General features: G+C 33.1%; 3 protein-coding genes across 7 annotated transcripts; 2 read left to right on the top strand and 1 right to left on the bottom strand.

The window, feature by feature from the left end:
* Window positions 1-1,672: 1,672 nt before the first annotated feature.
* Window positions 1,673-18,762, bottom strand: LOC141448271 (uncharacterized). 4 transcript variants are annotated; one of them, XM_074116553.1, is made up of 5 exons: window positions 16,113-16,457; window positions 15,174-15,322; window positions 14,933-15,092; window positions 13,182-13,348; window positions 1,673-2,289 (listed from the first exon to the last, which is right to left on the bottom strand). In XM_074116553.1, the coding sequence occupies exons 1-5, from the start codon at window positions 16,246-16,248 to the stop codon at window positions 2,215-2,217; spliced, it is 687 nt and encodes a 228-aa protein (XP_073972654.1). In that variant the 5' UTR covers window positions 16,249-16,457; the 3' UTR covers window positions 1,673-2,214. The 4 variants fall into 4 exon arrangements, with proteins under 4 accessions (XP_073972654.1, XP_073972656.1, XP_073972653.1 ...); XM_074116555.1 differs by lacking the exon at window positions 16,113-16,457 and adding an exon at window positions 18,502-18,762 and having other exon boundaries at window positions 1,717-2,289; window positions 13,182-13,369; XM_074116552.1 differs by having other exon boundaries at window positions 1,719-2,289; window positions 13,182-13,369.
* Window positions 5,952-10,302, top strand: GlcT (ceramide glucosyltransferase). Its single transcript, XM_074116547.1, has 3 exons — window positions 5,952-6,110; window positions 6,451-6,553; window positions 8,064-10,302. Exon 3 carries the CDS (start codon window positions 8,542-8,544, stop codon window positions 9,721-9,723), a length of 1,182 nt encoding a protein of 393 aa, XP_073972648.1. The 5' UTR covers window positions 5,952-6,110; window positions 6,451-6,553; window positions 8,064-8,541; the 3' UTR covers window positions 9,724-10,302.
* Window positions 16,484-24,218, top strand: LOC141448267 (zinc finger CCHC domain-containing protein 8 homolog). 2 transcript variants are annotated; one of them, XM_074116545.1, is made up of 7 exons: window positions 16,484-16,655; window positions 18,056-18,234; window positions 19,278-19,492; window positions 20,154-20,272; window positions 21,544-21,712; window positions 22,632-22,870; window positions 23,786-24,218. In XM_074116545.1, exons 1-7 carry the CDS (start codon window positions 16,635-16,637, stop codon window positions 24,113-24,115), a joined length of 1,272 nt encoding a protein of 423 aa, XP_073972646.1. In that variant the 5' UTR covers window positions 16,484-16,634; the 3' UTR covers window positions 24,116-24,218. The 2 variants fall into 2 exon arrangements, with proteins under 2 accessions (XP_073972646.1, XP_073972645.1); XM_074116544.1 differs by lacking the exon at window positions 16,484-16,655 and adding an exon at window positions 17,662-17,946.
* The last annotated feature ends 1,439 nt before the right edge of the window (window positions 24,219-25,657 follow it).

The raw sequence follows: 25,657 nt of genomic DNA, 5'->3' as shown, positions 1-25,657 counted from the left end.
GACCTAGGGTCATCTTCAGGGCTGTGGAACATATTTTACAATGTGATTACAATTGTATTAAAATGAACTGTGATTGAATAACTAATTTTAATTATGTATTTAATTTAAGATGGAAAAATTAAATTGTGGCTTATATGTATTTGGGTGAATTTTCTTGAAAGATTTACCCTCGCTGGGAAGCAGAGAAATGATTCATATAGCATTTATAATAATGCAGTTACAAAAATCAATTAAGTTCAGCTAATTTAAAAGAACATAACTGCAGAGTCGAATTAATTTCAAAATGAAAAGAATACCATATTTACCAACCTTCGAGACTGCTCTCTGAGACTTCGAAGAATGAATCAATATCATATTTGAAACTTGTTGGTACACAAGTACGATGCTGAGCATCCACAAGTGAGCTTTTTATCTTGACCAGGACGTTCCACTAGCGCACATTCTCTCAGTTTACAATATTCTTACTGACTAGCGAACAAAGACAATGTTGAACTATTCCCATATCTGGTTGCCTTTTTACTTTCTCTCAATCTACTAAGTTAGAGAAAGTGACGTAATCGAGCAGATTTGCGATTAGGAGTTTTGAGCGGAAATATTTTTTTGTGGTTCCCTGAGTTATAAAAAGTGATTTTTGTCCATCATATTAGTCAATATGTGCGTATCATCGTGACTCAAAAATGAAAAATCTGAAGTGATATTTCGGTTGTATGTCAACAGAAAATAATAAGATCTAGGTAAAAATAGATTACCGGAAGTACCTCTTTGCTATATCCATTTTTCAGTTTTTTAGGATTCTTTCGAAAACGGCTTCTACGATTTTCTCTAAACTCGTTGTCTACTTTGCATTTATTTAGATCTACAAATTTTATTTCCAACATTTTTTCAGAAAAATTCGATTAAAAGCACTTATATGAGAGGGGTGGTGAGACGTTCTCATAATGAGCCATTACTGTTAATTGTATTTTGAAGAAAATTTTTCAATCTGAAGTACGTCATTACTTCTTGGATTTTTCACTTTTTACAAATATTCTCTAAAAGGGCTCTTGCATTTTCTACAAACTTCGTAATCAACTATCGTATTCATAACACACGTATACGTCTAAGATGTACCGTGGGTAGGTTTCTTGTATCGGTGTAATGTTTTACTAATTTTATAATGTTCATAGGAATTCAATAGAAATATTTGAAGAAAATTTATGTGAGACTCGTCGTGCGTGTTTGTGTGTGATACAACAGATTATATATATATATATATATATATATGTATATGTATATACTCGTTGTATATATTTACTGTATATATATCTGGAACGTCGAGTAACTCTAGCCTGCCTAGATCTTGACTTGCTTGACTAAGTGCTGCTACAAACAGAGCGTGGGAGTCTAGAGTCCAGACTTTTGGTGTGCCTATCCGTTGTTGGTGCCCAGTTTGAACAGCTTCTTTAAAAAAATTAAGGTAATTTTTACAGAAAACTGAAACTTGTTTTTCATATATTAAATTACCATAACTTATGAAAAACCTAACCGATTTACATTTTTTTTCTTGTTTTTTTTTTGGAGCTCAAATACTATAAAAATATTCAAAAATAAAAAATAACGTTCTATTTGAAAAAAAAGTTGGATGCTGTATCACAGGATATTGGGGTTTAAAAAATGGATCAATCACTGAAAATAAGCTAGACTAAAAATGATGAAATAAGTGTTTTCTATTTTTTCGAAATTTTCCGCCGTTTTAAGAAAAAGTGGGTGGAGCATATAACTCTGATCACCCTGTATACATATATATATATATATATTTATTCGGAATATTATGGATAGACTCTGTCAATGATATTTGAGTACCTATTTAGGTATATTAATCATGGACCCTGTATTTTTTTTAATGTCAGAGCTTTATAAGTGAGTGTACAATTTAAAGAATACCACAAAATCAAAAATATTAAGAAATCTTATTAAAAAAATATGATAGGTACTTTTTTTTACTGCGTTCTACAATGTCAGAGTTACTTTCTTATATTTCTTCTTACGTCTACTCTGTATCTGAGGCAGCAGCAACTCAAGTTAAAATTTTGAAGAAAAAAAGCTAAAACTAAGTTCTTAATAAATAAAAAAGGCTGAACATAGCATTTTTGATTTTAAATGAATAATGACGCTACTCCAAACAAGTGTTCACAAATTTAAATTAAAAAAACAATTCTCTTCATTAGGTTTCCTTTAGGAGATAATCTTCAGCTTCCCAAACAATTTCTTAATGTCATCTTCATTGAAGACGTAGTTCAAGTAGAGCATCTTAAACATGAACAAACCACGCTTATTAGTCAGATGTGATAAAATGGTTTGGAACAAAAACATTCATCCTCTCTAGGAAGAAATTTTAAATGGAGTTGGTAAAATTGAACTATTTATTGCCTTGCATGTTTATCTGACAAAGTTGATAATATTCCGTTTTCGAATATGAGGAGATAAAATGTAAATTCAATTTTAGAGAATTTAGATACAATACTTATTATTATTAACACTAACATCATTATTATTATGTTCGAATTTAACTTCTTCGTCGAATTTTGTACACCAAACTGATTCAACGACCTCTGGTGATGAATGGAAATCTAAAATCGATCAGGGATACAATAAACATGCGGGCTATGACATGACGTACGTGACTTACGATCACAGATTCCAGTGGAAACTAGGATAATAATATTAAATGTATTTACAATACTTTGTAATATGTACACAAATGTATAAATAAATAAAGCAAAATTGAGGATTCAAGCATGGCGCCTTTAAAGACTCAACTACTAATAGTACGGAATAAAAGGGAAGGGATTAGCTATGCGGTTAGCTTACTGGACTCCCACGAGGAGGTCCCGGGTTCGAATCCAGCTGCTGACCCTTAGATTTTCTCTTCCTAGGAGCTTCTTACAGCTCACTGTCCGGAGATGGATAGTGTTGTCTGTAACGAGAGAACACTGTCCGGAGGCCGGCAGTGCACTGAAAAAAGCTCCGGGCGCCAATAACCTTAAATGTTGACGCACCTTAAATCATTAAAAAAAACAAAGTACGGAATATACAAGAACATATTTTCATTTTAAGGAAAAATCAACAAAAAACCTTAGCTTACATAGGTAGGTAATATGTTTAAACCTCTTATGTTTACACTTTTTATAGCCAAGATTGCTTACATATATTATAATTATGTTAGCGACATAAATGTAACAGGTTGTGATAAATGTTTTCAGAAGACAGTGGTGGTAGAGATGCTAGGTTTTTCAAGTACAGCGTGTATATTGTCTGGACGTCCATCTGGGAAATTAACCAATTGATATGAGGCATTTAATTTGGACTCTTTATATTAATTGTAATTGGTATCACAAGTATGAGACCAGTACTGGGGCATACAGGAGTATCGGTCGAATGTGAAGATAATATATTAATTTCTTATTTCGAAAATCCAAAGTTGAATTTCCAATCAGCAAAGAGAACTAATTGCACATGACGCCTATCGCCTTATTACATGCTTCGCTCACATACTTTGTATAGGTTTGTTTTGAGTCTAAATACAGTGACTCCCATTAATATTGGGACAGTACATACAGAAGTTAAAAATTGACGAAAATTTTATAATTACTATTAATTAAATAAAAACTATTTAAATAAGTACATACAAATGTTTTGGTAGATTAAAAAAAATATATATAATAATAAGAGCAAATTCTACCTCTCATAAATATTGGGACACTATTATAATTTATAGTTTGTCCAAGGTTTTTCCCGAATATTTATACAATTTGTAAATATATACCTTAAGCATATATTCAATATGACCCCGGTGGACACCCATAGATTACATGCATGCAGCACTTGATGTTGCCAGCGTGTCCACATTTATCTACAACGCTACGGAAAACTTTGTAACTTCCTGTACACATAGTCCCTACCCGCATATAAAAAGTATTATGGACTATAACTTAAGTTCTCTTAATTATAGAAAATACAAACACAAAAGGCTAAAGCATATCTTGCTTTAATTAATCTTATGTAGTAAGGTTTTTTTTTAAATTTTTTGCCTTAGCATTAAGTTGGACTTGTACCCAATGTAAAATGTTGATATGTTGTGGAGAGGATATAGGCATGCAGCCTGAAACCTCCTTTTATATATATTTGTATAAAAAAATTTAAATTGTAAATAAACATTTTCAAATTCAAAATTCAATATGAAATTAATAATTATATTAGTTTATATAAATCAAGCCAGATGTAACATGTCGCGCAAAAATACAAATACAACGATTGAACAAAGAAAAATTGTAATTTCTTTGCACAAAGACAATAAAAAGTGTTAGAGAGACAGAAAAACTGATCGGACCTAAAACATCTACTGCGTGGAACATCATTCAGCGTTACCAAAAAGAAAAAAGAATTGTTTCAACCCCACAAAAAAGCCGTCCTCAACTGCTCTCTGAGAGAGAGCAGCGTTATATATTAAAAGAATTAAAAAAGATCACCGACTTAGTGCTCCAAAACTTCTATGTGAAATTTTTGACATGTTCAGAGAGCAAAAAAAGAGCAGAAACAGTTCGGAGAGTGCTAAGAAAACTCGACTATCATGGTAGAGTAGCCTGGAAAAATCCTTTTGTCAGTAAGATAAATCGTGTTAAGAGAGTGAAATTTGCCGAAAAATATTTCAATGTAAATAGTGTCTTTTGGAATGATATACTCTAGCGATGAATCAAAATTTAATGTTTTCCAGTCAGATGGAAGGGTTATGGTCTGGAGGAAAGCGAATGCTGAACTCGAAAAGAAGAATTTACAGCCAACTTTAAAGGGTTTTAAAGCTGCACCTCCGGGTGGAGGTGGGTCAGTTCTGGTTTGGGGCTGGATGTCCGCATCAGGATTTGGAGAATTAGTATTTATTGATGGAATGATGCACAAAATGGTTTATAGTAATATATTAAAATATAATTTGAAAAAAGTGCCCAAACATTTGGTATTTTAGGGTCTTCTAAATTCTACCAAGATAACGACCCCAAACCTACGGCTTGGGTGATACGTCAGTGACTGTTATACAATTGCCCAAAAGTATTCCAAACCTCTCCGCAGTCACCAGATCTTAATCCCATTGAACATTTATGGCAATATTTAGCCAGGGCTTTAAGAAAAACGAATAATATCTAACAAAAATGAATTAAAACTATGTTTCCTGGAAGAATAGGAAAAAAACACCACCTGAATTAACCAAAAACTTGTTTCACCTATGCCTGATCGTTTGAGGGCTATTGTAAGTCAAAAAGCAATTATTAAATTATTACCAACCAATTATTAAATAGTAGGAGATTTTAAATATTGAACATTTAAACTCTAGCACTTCTGGTGTCCCAATATTTTTGAGAGCCTTATTTTACACTTTTTCAAAAAGTGCTACCTAACAGTTTGGAATTTCATTGAGTTATACTTATATATAATTTCTACAGATGTTGCTAATGTTATTAAAAAAAAAAAAAAATCCAAACTTTTGTACGTTGTTTTCATTTTCCTTTTAAATCATTTTGTAATAGGTGTCCCAATATTAATGGGAGTCACTGTATAAGCCTAACTCTTAAGTTTAAATAAAAGGATTATTCTTTAACTTTCCGAGTTTTGAAATAGCAATTGGAACTATCCTAACATTCTTTTAAGAAAATTAATTTTGTATGGAATCCAAATTGTAAGATTTTATAAATCATGTAATAATGTAACTCCCCCACACCGTTCTGTACATTTTCTAATTCTCAACATCAAGCATTTTAGAACATTTAGGTGGTTTATTTTTGTTCCATAAAAAAATTGAACAACCATCTGTAACTTAAGTAATGTAAATTATTTAAAAGAAAATTTAAAACAGAAATGCGTGCAAGAGCTGTTTCTGTAAAGACTGATCTTGATGGGCGTTGGCTGACCTGCGTTCTGTGTGAGAGAGTTGTAATGGTTACATGGACGACAGCATTTTTCGTTCAAGAAAAAAGTACAGTTTTTTATTTAGTTTTTGGTTCACAAAATACTGATAAAAATATTACACTTACAGACATTTTTAAGTGACCATCTTTCACATTTGGGAACTAGATTTCTAGGTACGATTTGTATTTTACTCATATAATACCGCTGTTGCAACCGCTTTCTTTACTTGAAATTTTGTCGTAAGACTATTACATAAAGCAAACAAGCATTTTTAGTTTCTACCAATAGTTTTAATCATCATCCAAGTACAACTTTAAACATTAGTTAGTAATAATTCGATTCTAAAAATAATTATGACAAATGAAAAGAAATTATCCAAGTAATTGTGTTATCCCACACTGCTAATTTTTTTTGTTTGGTAACATGAAAAACTCCAATTGTTCTTTTTTATTTATATGATCTGAACATTTTGTTTGAAAAGAATATTATTGATCTGTTTGGTTTGTTTGGCAGAGAATTTTGGCCGAACTTTGTATTTGTCTTGGATCTCCATTTTTGTGAATCATGAACTCTAGTGAGGTTATAAGTATCTGTGGGATATCGTAACATGTACAAGGTGAGTAATTTTCCTAGAACTATACTTATAATTGTTCAGCATCAATTTTTTATCCTATCATGAAATTTTACAAACTTTTAGTAATTCAAAAAAATTGATAAAATTGGTTTTTCCATTAATATATAATTTAATCTTTACAAAATTTAGAGTAGTTTTAGGACGAGGCAAATTATTTAAATAGGTGAACAGCGATTTGAATTACAATGAGATTTATTTCTAACTTTGAGACCTTGGCAAAAAATCAAAAACTAATGTTATTTTTATATTGATTTCATTTTCGAACTAATGAGGAAATAAACCGGACATAAGTATCGTATGGTCCCAAATATTTGTGGATACATTTCTTTATCAAATCATGTTCTTTGTTCATTATGGGAACATTTAGAAATGTACATCCTTCTTCCTTCTATTATTTAGATTGATCTTTATTTTAAAATAATATTTCCACTGTTAATGGAAAAAGTTATTATTTTGTTTTTGTTTAAAGGGTCATTTAATTTTGTTATTGTTTCCACAATATACACCATCAATATTGAGGGAAATGTTTCATCGCGTATTACCGTTTGCCTTGACTATTTAGCTGAAGTAAAGTTGAAAAATATATTTTGCTGAAGTAGAATTATCTTCATTGAATTTATTGACCCTTATCGTTGGCAAAGCCAAGACGTATACATTGTGGAACTGAGTTCGATTTCCGGACTAGATGTTGGATTTTATTTAATGATTAGTTTGAGAAATTTATAGGAAAGTATTTTTGCAGTCGCCCAACCCGCGTGGGTAGCTCGCCTAAAGTAATAAGCATAGTTTACTTTTCAGTCTCCCTTGACTGAGAAGATTGTTCGTTGCTAAATGCATCTTAAGTGAAAAATCCTGTGGAGATTTCATATACAAGTAGATAGATGGTCTGTTTAAATCAACAAGGACTTGGGGCCACATTAATGTCAATACAACCAGTTACCAGCTTAGTTTTCCTTTTACTAACTGAGGCTCGTAGGTTGGACCTTGTATGTCGCGAGCTTGTATGTCCGAGAGTGTTTGTGTCCTTGCCCAAGAGATCCCTCACATCATCCAAAATTAGGTAGCAGGCATTCCAGCTTGAAAAGTTAACCCAAAAAACTTGTTATGTCTTCGTGACACCATGCTAGTCTTGAAAATAAAGGGAGAACTTGGACATAAACTGACCGCCTGACTTTATATAAACTATGTTAAATTGTAAAACATTTTCTAAAGTTATAATCAGCCATGAACGCAATGTTATTTAGTTTTTTGTTTGCTATTTTTTAAACTAATTTGTTGATAACGAATTTCTGGTTGATGATGAAAGTTTTATATTTTATGCAAGAATAAAACATTATACACTGAGATTGGATTGCTTGGGAGGGGTGGGGAGGAAAGTAATATTCAAGTACTTCATATTGAAAATTGGCTTTAATTAACAACCAGCGATTCACATTGTTACTATTAGAAATAAAATTTGATTAAATTAGGATATTTTGTTTGTTTATTTCAGGAAAAGAATATTTTGGAAAATGGATTTTCATTTCCTTTGTCTAAAGGAAGTTACACAAAGTTACAAACCCTTACAGACAAATTTTGTTACTTTCTTTTTTACCAAAAAAATAAACACTTATTCATTATCTGTATAATTTTATGGGCTCAAATAAAGAATGTTAAATTAGTAATAAACCAACACTTTCAGTTAACATATCGGATTATTGTTAGTGAGATCACTAGAAATGGGCAAAATCTATTAAGTGAAATTACTAGATTATTGCATTTTGTAATAGGAGCTTTTGTAATAGCTCCGGTCGTTAAATGTACTGTTCTTGCTAGTACTTTAGTGATTGATATTAAATATTTTGTAAATTTCCTGTTCAATATTAATATAAGATGATTGTGTGTGAATCTCTTAGTAAAATGGTTATAAATACTAGTTACTTATTCGGAGTATTTAGATTTTGTTCATTTTCCAGTGTAGATATAGTACAATGACTCCATTGTGGTACGCATTGTATAGTCTATCTGTATTTTTCTTAATATTCTGGAGTGGAAAGTGGATTGTCCACATTTTAGCAATAATCTATGCAAAATATAGATTACACAGAAAAACACAATTATTACCTAATGAAAAAGGTTATCCTGGTGTAACCATATTGAAACCTCTGATGGGTGTAGATCCAAATTTATTCAGCAATCTCGAAACATTTTTCACAATGAATTATCCGTTGTATGAAATACATTTTTGTATAGAAGATGAAAATGATCCAGCTATAATGGTGGCTAGACGGCTGCAAGATAAGTATCCGAATGTCACGTCAAAAATATTTACTGGAGGATCAAACGTTGGTGTAAATCCTAAGATAAATAATATGCATCAAGGATATAAAGAGGGAAACCATCCATTAATTTTGATCTCAGATAGTGGCATTCGTATGAAAGAGGATACGTTATTGGATATGGTGAATCATATGACCGATAATGTGGGTTTGGTCCATCAGATGCCGTTTACGTGTGATCGAGGCGGCTTTGCTGGCACCTTGGAGAAAGTATATTTTGGCACTGCGCAAGCAAGGATTTATTTAGCAGCTGATCTGTTGAATATCAACTGCCACACTGGTATGTCAGCTTTAATACGAAAAAATTTAATTGATGAAGTGGGTGGCATCGGTGCCTTTAGCTGCTATCTGGCCGAAGATTTCTTCTTAGCCAAATCATTAACAGATCGCGGATGGAAGATAACCGTAAGCAGTCAACCAGCTTGGCAAAATTCTGGTATATGTCAGATACAATTCTTCCAAGCACGCCTAAGAAGATGGGTGAAACTTAGAGTGGCTATGCTGCCACTTACCTTGCTGTTCGAACCTTTATCAGAGTGTCTAGTGCTGGGTGCTTGTTCCGCAGGAGCAGTTAATTTCCTACTTAATTGGGATCCAATACTTTTCTACTTAGTTCATATACTAGTTTGGTTTTTTTGTGATTGGATATTGTTATCAATTGTACAAAATGGGACGTTACCTTTTAATAAATTTGACTTTGTGATTGGTTGGATTTTCAGAGAAGCTTGCAGCCCCTATATTTTTGTAAAAGCTCTCTTAAATCCCAAAATTAGATGGAGGTCAAGAACTTATAAATTGAAATGGGGAGGCATTGCAGAAGAGTGTAAAGTGTAAAAAACAAAAGCAAATTATCGTATGGAATATTTTTGCGCCAAGTTAACTCACTCCAGAGAAAGTTGTCATCCTCGGGAATTCCAAGATTTAGACAGGAATGTCAGGCGCCACAATCACAAGGTGCTTCATTTTTGACGGAATTCTCGAAGTAAAACCTTATTTAATTATTTCATCAAAACATATATAAGAAAATGGTCAATAGCTATTATTAATTTTTTGGTTAAATTCAAGAATTCTCATTAATCATCTGAAATAAGGTATTCACCTACTTTCTGATCTTTATACTTTTTATGTTTAGAGCTCTGTATGTGTTAATTTATTAAGTGTACAGCTATTAATTATTGAAATATAGAGAATTTAGATAATTTTAAATGAACATTATAGCTCAATAAATCACATGTAAACGCTAGAAATTTTAATTTCTTTCGCTTATGCTTAATTTTATCTGAAGAAATATTTTTTGCTTCTTCCAAATAATAAAACGTGGACTCTGTTCCAACTTCCCCATTTTATATTATTTCGCAAAACTATTGTATATTTGTAATAAACTGACTTGAAATAAACTAATTTGTAATTTAACTATTGGATTTTCTCTTGAAAAGCTATTCTTTTTTTTTTAGTTGCTTTGGGAAATTTTACCAGATGGGAAGTGCAAAGAGAATGTGATAAATGTTGAATTAAAAAGTATGATGCCATTTAAAAATAAAAATATTTTTCATTGTTTTTGTAACGATGTCCACATAGTGACCTCACTTGCAATAGATACTTGATAATATAAAAACCATAAACTGGATCCCAGAATATCGCCAATTAACTGACCTAAAGAATTACAGAAGTAAGAAAGAATAATGCCAATTTCAGTCATTATTTTTAAATTTTTGCCGAGCTCTCGACCTAGGGACTAGGTCATCATCAGGGATTATGTTTTTGACAATTACAATATTTATTTACATTTTTATTGTAAGGTTGGTGTGTCTTCTGTATTGTCTGTTTATGAACTTGAGTTCAAATGAAGATGGCCTAGTCCCTCCGTCGAAAGCTTGGCAAGAATAAAAGAATAATGACTAAAATTGGCATTATTCTTTTCTACCTTCTGGATTAATGAATCAGACACCAAAAACAATGAACAATGCTAAGAAATTACATTAATTGTAATTGTCATGAGTTAAATTTACATATAAAAGGATATTATTATGTTAGATATTTTATAAGATATCTGAACAGAGAAAATGTACCCATAAATTAAATTTTAAGTATAAATTTTTCAAATCCATATTTATGAATTTGTGATGATATACAAAATCTATCTAGACAAAGTGGTCTGGTCTGTGATGTATTCAGAAAATTTATATGTTAACTTTTTTTAATTTTAAAATTGAGTTGCTTGTTCAGTTTTTTGTTTGTTGGCTTTCTATATCATATCGGTTTGGGCCAATTTGTTCAGTATTTTGAATACTCAAATCATTAATATTTTTTATATTTCTTTATTTTTTTTTAAATATTAGAATCTATTATTGGCAAATAGCCATATCGAACTGAACCGAATTTTGTATAGTTGAAAAAGTATACTTTTAGTACAACATAATTATGCTGTTCGTATGTTATTCAAATGTCCACCTTCTGTCTTTGCTAAAATATTTCAGTACTGTTGGTGAATTCTACAATAAATTACGACTGATTTTTTATTAAAAGTCAAAGACTTCCAAATATTTTTTGCCTCACATTGCGTTGTTCTTTTCAATATCTTCGTACTTTTATCTACGTTGACTTAATTTGTAACAACATGCCCCATACTATCTTACATTATGTTATTATTAGAATAGGGCGGTTCTGTCACAAACGGCATTGCAGCGAGAAGGTTTATCGTACCCCCCAGATGGTCTAATAGTACCAGCATCTTTCCCATTAGACTTCCGTCCGAAATAATCTATCTCTGCAAAAATACAAATTTTCTCTTACCGCTAGCTTGCATCGTTCCTCGTCAAAAAATTATGTATACACAATTTTTTTCAGAGATTATATTAAAAATATGAAATAATTACAGAAAAATAATAAATTTTCTGAATTTTCTGAGGGTTTGGTATAGTGGATTTCTTAGTAGGAGAACCCAATTTGGACCTTGTAAGCTACTGTTTTATTTCTTAGAAAAAATGTTACTAGTAAAGTATGTGCTTCTGACTACGTCCAGGACATCTAATTGTTATTTGGACGATTAGCCTCAACAGAACAAATAAGTAATTTCTTCACTCATAAAAGTTGCTCTAATTACATGATATCATGGAAGTTTGACCCTTGTGATTCTTTGAGTAATAAACACATACCATCACATTATTGTTGCAATTTCGGTGGAAATCATTCATTATTCTTTCAAGTAACAGTTTGTGTTCTTATTTCGACAGAATGCATGAGCTGCGATCATTCTCAAATTTCTATGTAACCTTAGTTACACAGTAATTATGTATCACAGTTACTTGCCTTTCATAGCATGCTCTACATAATGCCGCATCTGGAATACTCCAGTATTCTGTTGGAATATTTTAACACATCATGAAGCCATCCATTTAAAAAAGTCTGAGATCCAGAATTTTTAGAGTACTAAGACATCTTACTAATTCTGTATTGAAAAAACAAGCACAGGTGTTAACATTAAAGCGAAGTAGGAATCGCGATATTGCATGGCTTAAGGATTTTGTAGAGATCTAAAGCACGGTTACTACCTTATCTCGGAAATTGGTTTCTTTATCCATACAGAAACTAGTTAAAAGTTTGGATCTTGCACCAAAACTAAACAGGGCGTAATTTTAATTGCGTAATTCTGGTTATAAAGACTGAACCCAATAGAAATGTAAGGCATGAAGTTTGAGGTGTAATATTTGCTGTGAAAAGCTCGTTGAAAGGCTCAATTTATTTGCAATATGTTTGATACTTAAAGAATCATCCAAAACTGCGCTGATTACATTTCCTTCTTTGCGAATATTACCTCTCAGGAAATGGTCACTATTACTAACAACATCATTTGTTATATTAAGCTCTCGAATGTACGTTCGAAGACTCAGTGGGAATGTTAACGTGTATTCGAAAATCTAGCTTGGTACTCTAATGATGCAAAAGAACATTACCACGGCAGATAAACATTCAGTTGTACGGATTGATGCTATTTTTCCTAAAATCTCAAGTTTAAATGAATTTACACTTATAGTCTAAAGATTATTAGGAGCGTGAACATGTTGGTTCATTAGGTGAGTTTTGACTGTTTTAAAGATGATTAAGTGGCAAAGTCAGTATTGAGTGGGGTTTAGTTTTATTGACATCTACACACTATTTGCTTTCTTAAATACTTGCATAGGGGTGGGGGTGGGGGGTCCGACTCAAGCATTCCCGTTCTAAATATTATGGCTGCCAGTTATTCAATCCCTTTAAGGTTGTGCAATGATAGTGAGATAATGAAAAATGCTTACCTTGGGTATGGGAAAAGAGGTAGACCGAACGGCGGCCTGACGGTACTTGGTGTTGAAGACCTCGCTTTGCACACACATGTCCATCCGCCACAAGCCTTGCTGTACTATACCTGTGTTCATGTTAAACAACGATCCCTGGCCATTCTTCCTATCATCCTTCCAGTTACCTTCAAATCGATTTCCATTACCTAAAGTTAATTTTATCATTACTATTAATAATGGAAATAATGGTGGATTAATGATTATGTATTTCCTCGTTTTAAGTTAATGTGAATAATACAATTAATACGGTATCAAAAGAAAAAATGTTCAAGTCGAAAAGGAAAGAAAGATCAGATTGTAAAACGCAGATTATGAGAGGCGGAAGTTGGTATTTCTAGATAAGAACAGTTTAAGACTGACGTCAACACACAGGGGAAACCCTCCAACAAGTTAGTGACGATATATCGAGCTTGGAACGAATTACATTCCCTCTGCTAACTGATGATTTATCGGAGGGTTTGCTTTGGAGGCCGACCCAGAATTAAAACAGACTATAACGCCAGAAAATAAAGGCAAACGAGGAACCGATGGCTAAAAAGTTTAGAATTTGAAGCAATAAAAAAATTTTCCTAAACGAGCCAGTTCGGGAGAAGCAGGTTGCGAAGCCAACTCTGACCAAATACAATCCTCCAGGACCCTTAAACCTGCTGTTATCAAAAAAAGACGGAATGAATTTCCTCGATTTAAGAAAAAAAAAAATCCATGATTGAGAATTAATCCTCAAATTATTGTAAGGTGGTACCACAGTGTGAGTGGTTAAAAGTTATGATTAAAAGTTTTTATAGAATTTTGCTCGTCATGCTATTCTTATAGAATTAATTAGTGTCAATGAGCCTCTTCAGATTCAACATATTTAAATTCTTCTGAAAAAATTGGGAAATTAGTCAACCTCACTTTTTCCGGATCAATGGGTTTGTCAAATCGGAAGTAACATTTTCAAGAAGTGGGAAATATCTTAGAAGACTTCTTATCTTGCTCTTCTCCAATTCAAAACAACGCCAAGAGTATTGACTCCATCAATGTTAATGATGTCTAGGCCTCTCAGAACTGAATTGTCTATTATATCTTAATAAAGTCTTAAAAGAACCACTTGAAAATCATGCAAATGTGATGCATTGTTTTGTCTGAAAGCCAAAACTTCAGTCAGAAGGGGAAAGGTGAAAAAGTATAATTAAAATCTGCCCTGATGGCTAGCATGTCAGGTAAGCGCATAAAGTCAACGGAGTTATCTGTCAACAGGCCATTTTACCACTCTAACCAGTTCTGTCTTGAGTTTACTTCTCTTCAGTGATGTTTACATGTTAATTTATTTTGTAATAAAGAAGAAATGTATGTGCCATTCAGCAGTTGTCTTTTAAAATGGACTGTTGATTCCTTAATTATATATAAAGTATGTGTCTTCATTTGTTTAGTTATCAAACTGTGTACTACTTATGGCTTAAAGACTAGTTTCGCCGCAATATCTCGGCAAAAAATCTTGTAATTAATCAATCGCTCCTTGGTGGTTACAGTCGCCTTGATTGAGCGATGTCAGCTCAATGTTGGCTCAATTAGAAAAGCTTCAGAGTTAGTAATTCAGCTTGAAATGTCTCAGCGCTTAATTCCAGTGAAATATCTTATTTCACCAAAATAAAAGTTAAAAGTAGCTGTTGAATTGAAAGTGCTGGGTGAATCACCTAAAACAATGAGAATTTCTTATTTTTACTTACTGTATACGTAAACTCCAATGCCATGCTTTAGATCCTTCAGCCACAGGCCACCGTAGTAATCTTCATTTGCATACCACATTTCCCCGAAACCATCTCTTTTGCCATTCTTCCAGTCTCCATTGTAGTAACCTCCATCACTGTATTGGCGAATACCATGGCCCTACAATAGTCAAATTTAAAAAAAACTGTAGAAGAATGTCTCAGATATTTCTGGACTACACTTTATTATGTACTTCTGTACCCTTGGTTTTCCTTGGCCCCATTCACCATCATAAACTATTCGGTAGCCATTTTCTTCACTGAATTTAGAAAGTACACCCCAACCGTGGCGTCTACCATTTAGCCAATAACCATCATAGCGATAAGATGTAGTTTTATGGATCCCAATTCCTGATCAGGTAAAAAAATAAATCAATAAAGAGTATTAAGCAATTAAGTTTATCGTGTACATTATATAAATTAATTTTATTATAATAAATATACTATTGACTCTAAACTTCATATGTATTTAATACACATGTAGATAAATTATATGAATAATTTTTCTAGAAATTTGTTTTAGGACATTCTGTGGTCGATTAGTGATGTGATCGTTCTAAAGTTTCATTATATCATAATGTGAATTCAGTTAAGTTAGTTCCTCAAGAATTTTAATAAGAAAAAATGAGAGTGTTCCCAACAGTTTTTTTTAATCAACGTATTTACTAATAACATTGCTTATAAGGGAGGGGATAAGCTATGCGGTTAGAGTATTGGATTCCCACGCGGAGTTCGAAACCAGCTGCTGACCCCTTAGATTTTCTCTTTCTAGGAGCTTCTTACAGCTCACTGTCCGGTAATGGACAGTGTTGTCTGTAACGAGAGAACACTGTCCGGAGGCCGGCAATGCACGGAAAAAAGCTCTGGGCGCCAATAACCTCAGATGTTGACGAGCCTTAAATAATTTTTGTTAAAAAAAATAGTGTTTATAAAAAAAAGAGCTTTCCGCTCATGAAAATCTCAAAATTGTAAATATTTTCAAGCTATTCTAGAAATCAAAGAGATAGCAAATATCAACAAGTAAGCCAAGGTAATGATTATAATTGCCTTTACATTTAAAGAAGCGTTTCAACTAAAGCAACATGTTAATAAGAGCAAGCAAACAAAAACAATATTTTAGAGCGTTGACTCTTGTTCTTACCGTGTTTTAAATCATTTTTCCAATCTCCTTTATAACTGCCTTCATTTGTAACTATCAAATGTCTCTTTCCATTTCTTTTTGACGAGTTTTCTATTTTCAAGATGCTAGATCTCTTATTTTGATCAAGCATGACCATTCACGTTTATTTTTTGATAAATACTTTTTAAAAATGCACGGTCCACATAAAATTATAAAGTATTTTAATTACGTTATTGCTAACATCTGAGAATTTATAATTTTAGTTTTGTGGTAAATATAGTATTTTACTTTTCTTTATTATTTACATGCAAGTTGATATGTAATCAAGCTACGAGAAAGAAATTCTATCCGGATATTGGCATAATTTGGAAGTCAAAAATAATAATATTTTCTTTAGTCACGCAGATGTTTTGTAGCTTTCAGCAAGAAAAATTAGATTTGAGTTTTAAGCGCAATGAATTCGCGTAGAATAAATTTAAAATATTGCAATCAATATTTTGTTTTAATAGCAATCTATTAAAAAGGATTTTTTTCAAATGAAGGATGAATAAAAAGTGCAACTCAGTAAGTATTTTATCTAATCAAAGTGAGTGTTAGCCTCGCATTCGTTGAAACTGTCGCAAAAAAAGTACTTTAAAAATTAAATTTCGACAGATCAGATTACAAAAATATTTTTATTATTTACTTCGTGCAAGGAATCAATCACAGTGAAAGTCAGCTACTTTATAAAAATGAAATAACCAAACAAATCTTTTTAAAGAATTAACATTAATATTGGCATTAGAGAAAGCAAAAAAACCTAAAGGATATATCTGAGAGTGAAATTAGTGATATATAAAAAATGGGCTGTAGCAATAACTTGAATCTGCGACATTGAAAATTGGAACAAGTACGTAAGAGGCTACTTGGAATATAAAAATGTACATAAGGGCCGGCATCCGGATGATGTTCCCAGGTGGAAATTTAGTACTAACCCACTTAGCTAAAATCTCCCTTAACAAACCATGTTTCAAAAAATATGGTTGCGATGCTGGGTCTTCTTAAATTAAAGCATTTGTATTCGCATGGGCCCTGTTTTTCGCGTTGCAAGATAACCAGTTAAATCTACAAAACACCGTATTGTGCTTGCAACATACTGTTATGCAATGTTTAGAGAGGACTATAACTGAGTAATGAACTGCACAATTATATTACTAAGGGATTGACCAAAACTTCTCCGCTTTCAGTCGTTAATAGCAAAATTTTCTTAACTATAGATTCAAAAAACATTCTTTAAACATTTTTTGTCCAAATCAGTCCTATTACTGAGGCTAATTTTTTAATCTTTAGCCACGTATGATGATTTCAAAATAATTTGGAATTATAATAATTATATTTTTTATAACTTTCTTTCAACTCTTAGTACCATCAAATCTATAATTTTTTCACTTTCTAATATGTAAATACAAAGTTACTTTCTGTACATTAAGTTATTAATATGAACTATTTAACTATTTATTAAAACATTTTAAAAAGTAAATTATCAGTTATCTAAGAATAAAAGCTTTGTACACAGTTTAGTTGTACTGTAAACGTACATCTATTTGTAGTCAAACGTTGTGGCTAATCTGTTATGCAGGTTACTTTAGGTTTATCTAATCAGTTTCATTAAATTTCGATATTTAATGTACGTAACGGAAAACATTGGTTTTAGAATTGTCAAATGATTTTACAATACTGTGAACATTTTATTTATTTTTATCGGTTTTGTATTTAAAATATGGATAATACGGTGGAGGTAGAGTCCTGCGAATTGTTCAAGATTTTAGACGAACCTGAGAAAATTAGTTCTTTTACTACCATTTTATATAATAAGGTGGTAAATGGTTTTCTTTTCCTTATAATTGAAAATTTATTGGTTGTCATCTTTTTTGTAAAGTGTACTTCTTAAAGGTACAATTTGAAGTTCTAAATTTTGTTTAAAGGCAGAAACTGTTGAACCTGAGGAAAAAAATGAGGTTCCTTCCAAATCTAAATCAAACAGAGTATGTTTTAATTGTGGAAAAGATGATCATAATCTTAGAGAGTGTCCCAAGCCTCATAATCAAATCCGCATAGCCCGAAATAGAAGTAACTTTGTCAGCAGAGGAATTAATAAAACTCAGTAAGTTTTTATAAATAGTTTTTATTTTTAAATTATATAGAGCTCTTTAAAGTAATGTCCTGTTGTCATATTGGATTTTCGCGTTTTAGCTGATTAAAAAAAATTATCTAAACAGTGCAATCTTTTGTGATATTTGGTTCTTCATTGGTACAGGATTAAGACAAATCATGAAATCATCCATCATTTAGCTTGCGAAGAATTCTTATTAATTAAAGCTTTCGTAACTACAGCTTGTGTTCCTAATATTAGTTAAGTAGATTTACTTACGAGCTAGTTCCATACTATCTTAGAACTCTGATTAAAATTTAACTTCCAGCATTAGCAACAAACAGGAAAATTGGTACAAAAATTAACAATCTAAGGAAAGAACCAAAAGAACTTATTGTAGCCCGGGTATGCTGCAAAGCCATAAAGATGCTTAATTATTGCGAAAAAACAGTGTTCTCTTTATGGATGTAATGAAATGATTTAGACTATTTTCTGTGGTGAAGTACAAAATTAATTTCAATCTATTTTTCAAGTATATGTTAGGTACTAGAAATGGGAATGATCATCAGCTGTTATTTGGGCTCCATCAGAATTCAAATTGGTTTCTAATTTTTGTCGGCTCTTCCATTAGAACTCTAAACTGATTTGAGATCAATCAGAGCCGTTAGTTAAGTCTAGGTTGTACGCAGTAGACTGTTTCATTTAACAGAAATTATTTCTCTGAAATATTGTAAATATGGCATGCATAGGGTTTGCAATATCAGAGTATTGGAATACATTTTCTTGAAGGCAAAACGCTTAAAAAAAAAAAATTGCCATTATGAAATTGAACGCATTGGCTAGTACTCCACTTCCTATATTTATTTATTATATACCAAAAGTCTTAGAAGATTATGTGAAAAATTTTGAAGTCTCAAGATATCTATATCAGGACTAAACTTTTACAGCTAACGTTAAACAAATCATGCACCTTTCACATCGTAAGTAAGCAAGAGCTACAGTCAACATATTTAAATTGAATTCTAGTTTTATTTACTAAAACCAAAATTTTCCAGGGAGTTTACAAGATACCACAAAGAAATTGATGACCGATTTTCTGCATTTCGGCCTGGACGGTTGAGTGAGAAACTTAAAGAAGCAGTTGGTTTAAAGAAAGATACACTACCTAGATACATATACAACATGCGCCGACTTGGTTACCCCCCGGGCTGGCTAGAAGAAGCTAAAATTAGCCATTCGGGAATCAATATGCTGGATTCAAATGGAGAAAGTAAGTTAGTAGAAATAGGAGATCAAATTGAAACTATCAAAGATCAATTATTGGGTTATTAGTTTATATAGGATGGGAAGGTAATCTTAAATATAACTCTTTAACAAAAACTTATAGGACAGTTTTAAAATCTGTCTAAATTGATTGGCAGTGTTCACTCGCAATTATTATGGAAATAATAGGTAATGTGGTAACGTTGATTAAAAGTTCTAAGCTGCATTAATCGTCAAATTATGAACGTTTGACTTGATTTTAATATGAGCATTATTAATGCAAGAGTATTAATACACGTATTATTATCAATACGGAAGGATATTGTCCTCGATATTGACCATGTGGAGTACTGTTATACCGGAACCTTGGAAACCCTGGTACCTTTGTAGATTGATCCAGGACGGAGGTCAGATTCCCACGTCAATGAATTATTGGAAAAATTTCCGAGGAATTGCCAAAAACTAATATCACCTCCAAATCAAATTTATTATTTAATTGACAATAGCCTAAACTAAACGAACAATTCTGAGCTATTATACACTTCATGGCAGTTCTCGATTCGTTCGTGGTTTCCTGAATTTTTTATTACAGTTACTCGAAACTTCTTAATTGCATTTCGTATTGGTTAGTATTACTAATGGAATAGTGTTATACACCAATTTTTTAGGAGTTCCGGACCCCGATGAAGAAGAAGGTGAAATTTGTTCAGTACGTGACAAGTATGACGCTTCTAAAATAATAGACTATCCAGGATTTAATGTATGGCCGGATCCAGGTACAATTAATGTACGTAAGATTTTCTATTATAACTAGGTCTTACATTCTTCTTAAATCTAAGAACAGCGTTAACAAACCATTCAATATAGATGGTCTCGCAAAAAATTGTAAAATTCCGACTCTTTTTTTTTGGGGGGGGGCAATGAACCAATGTGTTATGCCCTCTGCCCTTGTTCCTTTTGACTAAACATTAAACTTACTACTAACTAGACTACGTTACTAAACAACTAAATAACAATAACTCATCAATGTCCTTAAAAATATTATTAACAAATTTAATATTATCACAGTAATTATCACTAACAATGATTTTATTTACAATTTTTCAAAATAACAATTATTAACAATTTAATATTATTTACAATTTAGTAATTTCAGGTACATCTAAATTTTATTATATATGTGAATATTTTGCAGGTACTTTAGACTCTATTGCCGAGAGCGTCCTGTATTCTCCCTGGTATACGATTTGCTATTCTTTTCCTATTGAACACGGGACAGTCTAGCATTATGTGCTTCACTGTAAGGGGGACATTACAGGAATTAAAGGTTGGCGCCGCATCTCTAGTCATCAAGTATCCATGGGTTAGTCGAGTGTGGCCGATCCTCAATCGAGCTAACACCAGTTCTTCCCTTCTATTACCTCTGCAGCTAGTGCCCCAGGGTGCGACGGTATCTTTAATTTCCCTCAGTTTGTTACCAGTTACTGAAGTCCACTCATCCTGCCAACCCTAAAGGACTTTTATTTTGATCTCCCTGATCACATCAACCGGCAGATGTCTTTGGACCGTAGCCTCCATATTGGCTGTCGCCTTTGCTGCCACGTCAGCAGTTTCATTCCCCATTATTCCCGAGTGACCTGGTATCCAGACGAATATATATTTGTCCCCTCTTGTCTTAAATTGTACAGCGATGCATGGATATTCTGTACAATTGGGTGTTTCGAGTACATTTGTCTCAGGGAAAGTAGGGAGCTTGTGGAGTCTGAGCACATCGCTATGTTCCCCACAATGCCTCCCACAGAAACCAATGCCTTGTAAATCGCGTACATCTCTGCCAGATAGACACTACTGATGGATGGTAGGGTATGAGATAGCGCTCGGGGACCACCCCTAATAAAAAAAAAAAGGCTAAATTTTTATATCAAGGTTTTCTTGGATCAAACCTTGTTCAGCGGATCTCACATTACCCTAATTTGTTCATCTATATTCCGCCTTTTTTTCTCCGAATTTTTTAGCCTTTTATTTTTACTGCCTTTGTAAATAGTAACATTTGTTTAGGAAACAGAAACTTATGGATCATTACCAATGTGCTATGAACAGCGAAAAGAAGCATTTATTGATCGTTTAAATGAGTCCAGTTTATATAATGATGGCTCTCTGGATGTAGACGTTGGAGCTAATACACAGTTGAATGCAGATGATATGGACGTTGAAGATCTAGATGTAGGTATGTTCTAGAAATCATTATGAGAGAGTGGCTGGGTATTCTTTGCTACGATCAAACAGGTTTTATGCCTCTCCACTAGTTTATACTCCAGGTTCTGCGAATGACCGGGCATCCAGACTAGAATGGCTGCCAATTCTCTTCGGGACTTCGAACATCCTCTCACTAACCTTGAGCACATCTTTGGGACTTTGAGACCAAAGGAGATTATAGCGCAGAAGGAACTGGTAGGGAAAGCCCTCAACCTTCTTAGAAGGGGAGGTTTCACCTACTAGACTTAGAGGGAAGGCACAATAAGCCTCTTGTGGCTGCGGTGCCGTGGGGGTATAGGTCCCGTCCCGCCCGTTAAAATCTAAAAATCTAAACCTTAGCAGATTTTGTAAAATTTGATTACCTGTACGTCCCTGGTGGATATCTAGGTGATATCCGAGGAGATGACGACTCTGTCTCATGATCTCGAATGCCCTAAGTTATATTGCGACTAGCTCCTCCTGAAAGACTGTAGGCAGCATATCGAGGCACAAATGTTCAACCTTAGAAAGTAAGAAAGCTTAGAAATACGACTAATTATGTCGGCTGTATTTTGACTGCCAGATCTACTCGCCTTGTCCTTTCTTGTACAGAACAGATTTGGCCTATTGCGTGTTAAGCGGTATGCGCCAGGTAGCTGACAAGTGATCCCGAACGTTCTATAGCCCATTCCGTTGACTTAATTTTAAGAATATTCTTAATTTCTTAATTATACATTTTTTCTTTCTTGCTTCCACTACTGTATGTCGATGTCATATGGCGGGCTGGGATACCGCAGGGAGCCAAGATTCCAGAAGAAGTGGAAATCCACTTCTCACTATGAACTTAATTAAAATTATCATATTTAGTTGCTTTTGATAAAGTGGTCTTTAGTGAAAATTATTTTTTTTAGATATCAAATATGATGAAGATAAAGACGCAAGGTTTGGATTTGTTCCGCCCTTGCCACAGGAACAACTACCAACACCCCCTCCTCCGCTACCTCCAAAACACTCACCACTTTTGGATGTTGTAAAAGGAGAAATTAGTGAATGCAATGAAGAATCAAGTAGCGAGCAAGAAGAAGGAGAATTACCTAGCAAAACGACGAAATCACTACGTACCAAGGGTCAAGAGAAAACTTCATTGTTGGTAAGACAAATAATAAAGTTCTTTCCTTCCGTGACACCCAATTTGGTAGTTGAACGTAAAGCCCGCCTTAAAAAATAGGCATTTTTTTACTTTAATAGATCTGTTTTACGTAAAATGGTCCAATTTACATGTGTCAGTATGGTTCACTTATAAAATACTCGTATAATCTCCTTCTACCGTACGGTTCCCTTTTAGAGGTAGTTTGCTTCTATAGTACTTTCCATCCGTTCCTGATCTGCTGCACAATCTAAATTTTTCTCGTGAAAGTCATCCTTAATAATGTCTGTTCATAAATTCCACAGGCTGCCCCTGAGTCGATATTCTTTGTTTACTTTATCCACTTACTTTATCTTTTTTCTTATTTTGTTTTCTCTCGGTTCAACCTTTGATGCAACTATCTTTATTGCACTTTGCAACGCCTCAAAAGTTCACAGTTTTACATTATTATGAGGTGCAATACCTCTCTGCTCTGACTGTTTTTTATTTACTAACAAACTAACCCACCCAAAATTCGAATCCATCCGCCCTTCTATTTCGTAAAGCACAGATCTCATTCTTAATAATTCAAACCTAAAATAGCATACCTAAGATTATTTATTAATCTTATGTAAAAATATTAACGAATACTCGAACCTCTATAGAAATAGTGATTCGAGGGTTTTTTGGGTTAGGAGAGAGATAATAATAATAATCTAAAATAGGAAATGATTGGACGAGTTTAGCGTTAAAAAACAGTCTAAAACATAGTTTATTATAATTTTATTTTTTTTAAAACTGCTCCAATCCAAGCACTAACATATTTTGAGAACTGTAGTCACGTCCTCACAAGTTAAATAAATATAAATAATATTAGTTGCAACACGTCTATTTTATTTTTTAAATTATGGCTAATGATTTTTCCTTTATGATTGACAGACATCAGAGTGTGCAGAGGATGAACTAGTAACAACACCCGTTCAATCACCTGGTGAAGGTCGATATATTTCTCCAGCTGCATCACCGGAAATGTCTACTAATGAGTCTTTTGGAAGGATCAAGTCTGTGGTATTTGGTACGCCAGTATTAAATCATTCCTCTTACACTGCTCTACCAACACCGGATAAATTTCGTAAAGATATAAGTGATGTAATTTATTTTGAAAATCTACCTAACAGTACTGGAAAATATGAACGACTGAAATGCGTACTGAAAAATGTACGCTCCAAATTGAATAGAATAAAAGCGGATACTGATAATAAAAAGTAACGTTTATTGCTATTTGTTTGTATAAGTATAAATGTATAGTAGGATAAACATATTTCTATATTTTATGGTGTAATTAAAACTAAAAATATAGTTTTCAATCGTTTCTTTTGTTTTTATTGTGTTCGCATAATATATCTTTCTTTTAGCATACTTTTAGACCGAACGACTTACGTTTTGCCTCTTTATCCAACTAGATTTGTGCAAAGGTTGGAGAAAATTTCTCTACCAGAAATACCTATTTATTTTTATAATTTTTGAATCATTAATTACGTTATCATTACTTAATCTAGTGTTGATCTGAATTAGTATTTAAATTATTTTTCTAGGAATATTTGTTTTTTAGGCAAGTTCGTTGGGTAAGAGGATGTTGGCTTTCTCTAAAGTGTCATTTCAGTGCGGGCTTATAAGTGGTTTATTAAAGTTGTGTTAATTTCAAAGTGCCATTATGAGAATGTAAGTACTTAAATAAGTTATTGATGTGTAAAAATGAATGCAGAAAAAAGACGATTCTGTTTAGAAACCGTGATACTTGTCTTTAAATATTCTATAAATAGAGTAGTTTGGTTATTTTTGTTTGGATTAAAGCCAGAGGCCTCTAGGGGCCAGCGGGCGAAGCCCCCCTCAATGTAGAGGGATTGGTGTTGGCGAAGCATTGCACCAGGTCTATGAAGGTAGAAGACGTCCTACCTTGGAGGCGTATTTACAGAAGATGGCCGTCAGACAGTGGAGAGCCACGGGCAGAGATGATTGGGACTGTCAGCTAAAGGAAGCCAAGGCCATGCAAGCGCTTTAGCGCCAAAGGAAGAAGAAGAAAAATCAGTAACCCTTCAGTAACGCCAGAAAATGTCTGATAATTTATTTTCTGTCTTAAAACTAATTCTTTTGTTTTACATCAAAAAGCCCTCAACCTTCTTAGAAGGGGAGGTTTCATCTACTAGACTTAGAGGGAAGGCACAATAAGCCTCTTTTGACTGCGGTGCCTTGGGGCATAAGTCCCGCACTGCCATTTAAAATCTATAAAAAAAACCCTTCAGAAACGCCAGAGAATGTCTGATAATTTATTTTCTGTCTTAAAACTAATTCTTTTGATTTACATCAAAAAGCCCGTGCAAACAGGAAGTACTTTATTACGCATTTTTTTTCAACTATCCTAGCAACGATAAAACTTACAAACTTAAAGAGTGCGCCGGTGGTCCCATTTTGCAGTTTGACCCTATTTTGTTTCAAAAATTAAAACCGAATTTGTATATAAAACACTATACATTATAGTTCATATTGTTGATGTGACCACATATGTATGATGTATGTTCGATGAAGTGTCGTCATGGAAACAGTGTGCTACGTAATGCTTTACAACAGTTTCAAATTTAATGGCCGTCGCACGACAATTTCAACGAAAATTTGATTCATCTAAAATGAAATGAAAGAGTATAATGTGGTGGCTAAAATCGGAACAAAAAGTATAACTCTAAATTCATCATTGCCGAAAGGAAGAATGTTATTGAAGATAAGTATGATAAGACCATAAGTTGGCCCCTTCCT

The sequence above is a fragment of the Rhodnius prolixus genome, unplaced genomic scaffold (assembly GCF_049639745.1).
Source record: "Rhodnius prolixus isolate KJV_2025 unplaced genomic scaffold, Rpr scaffold_13, whole genome shotgun sequence".
In the NCBI taxonomy this organism is placed as follows: Eukaryota; Metazoa; Arthropoda; class Insecta; order Hemiptera; family Reduviidae; genus Rhodnius; species Rhodnius prolixus.
The sequence above is the reverse complement of the archived record's forward strand: the minus strand, read 5'-3'. Positions and strand labels throughout refer to the sequence as shown.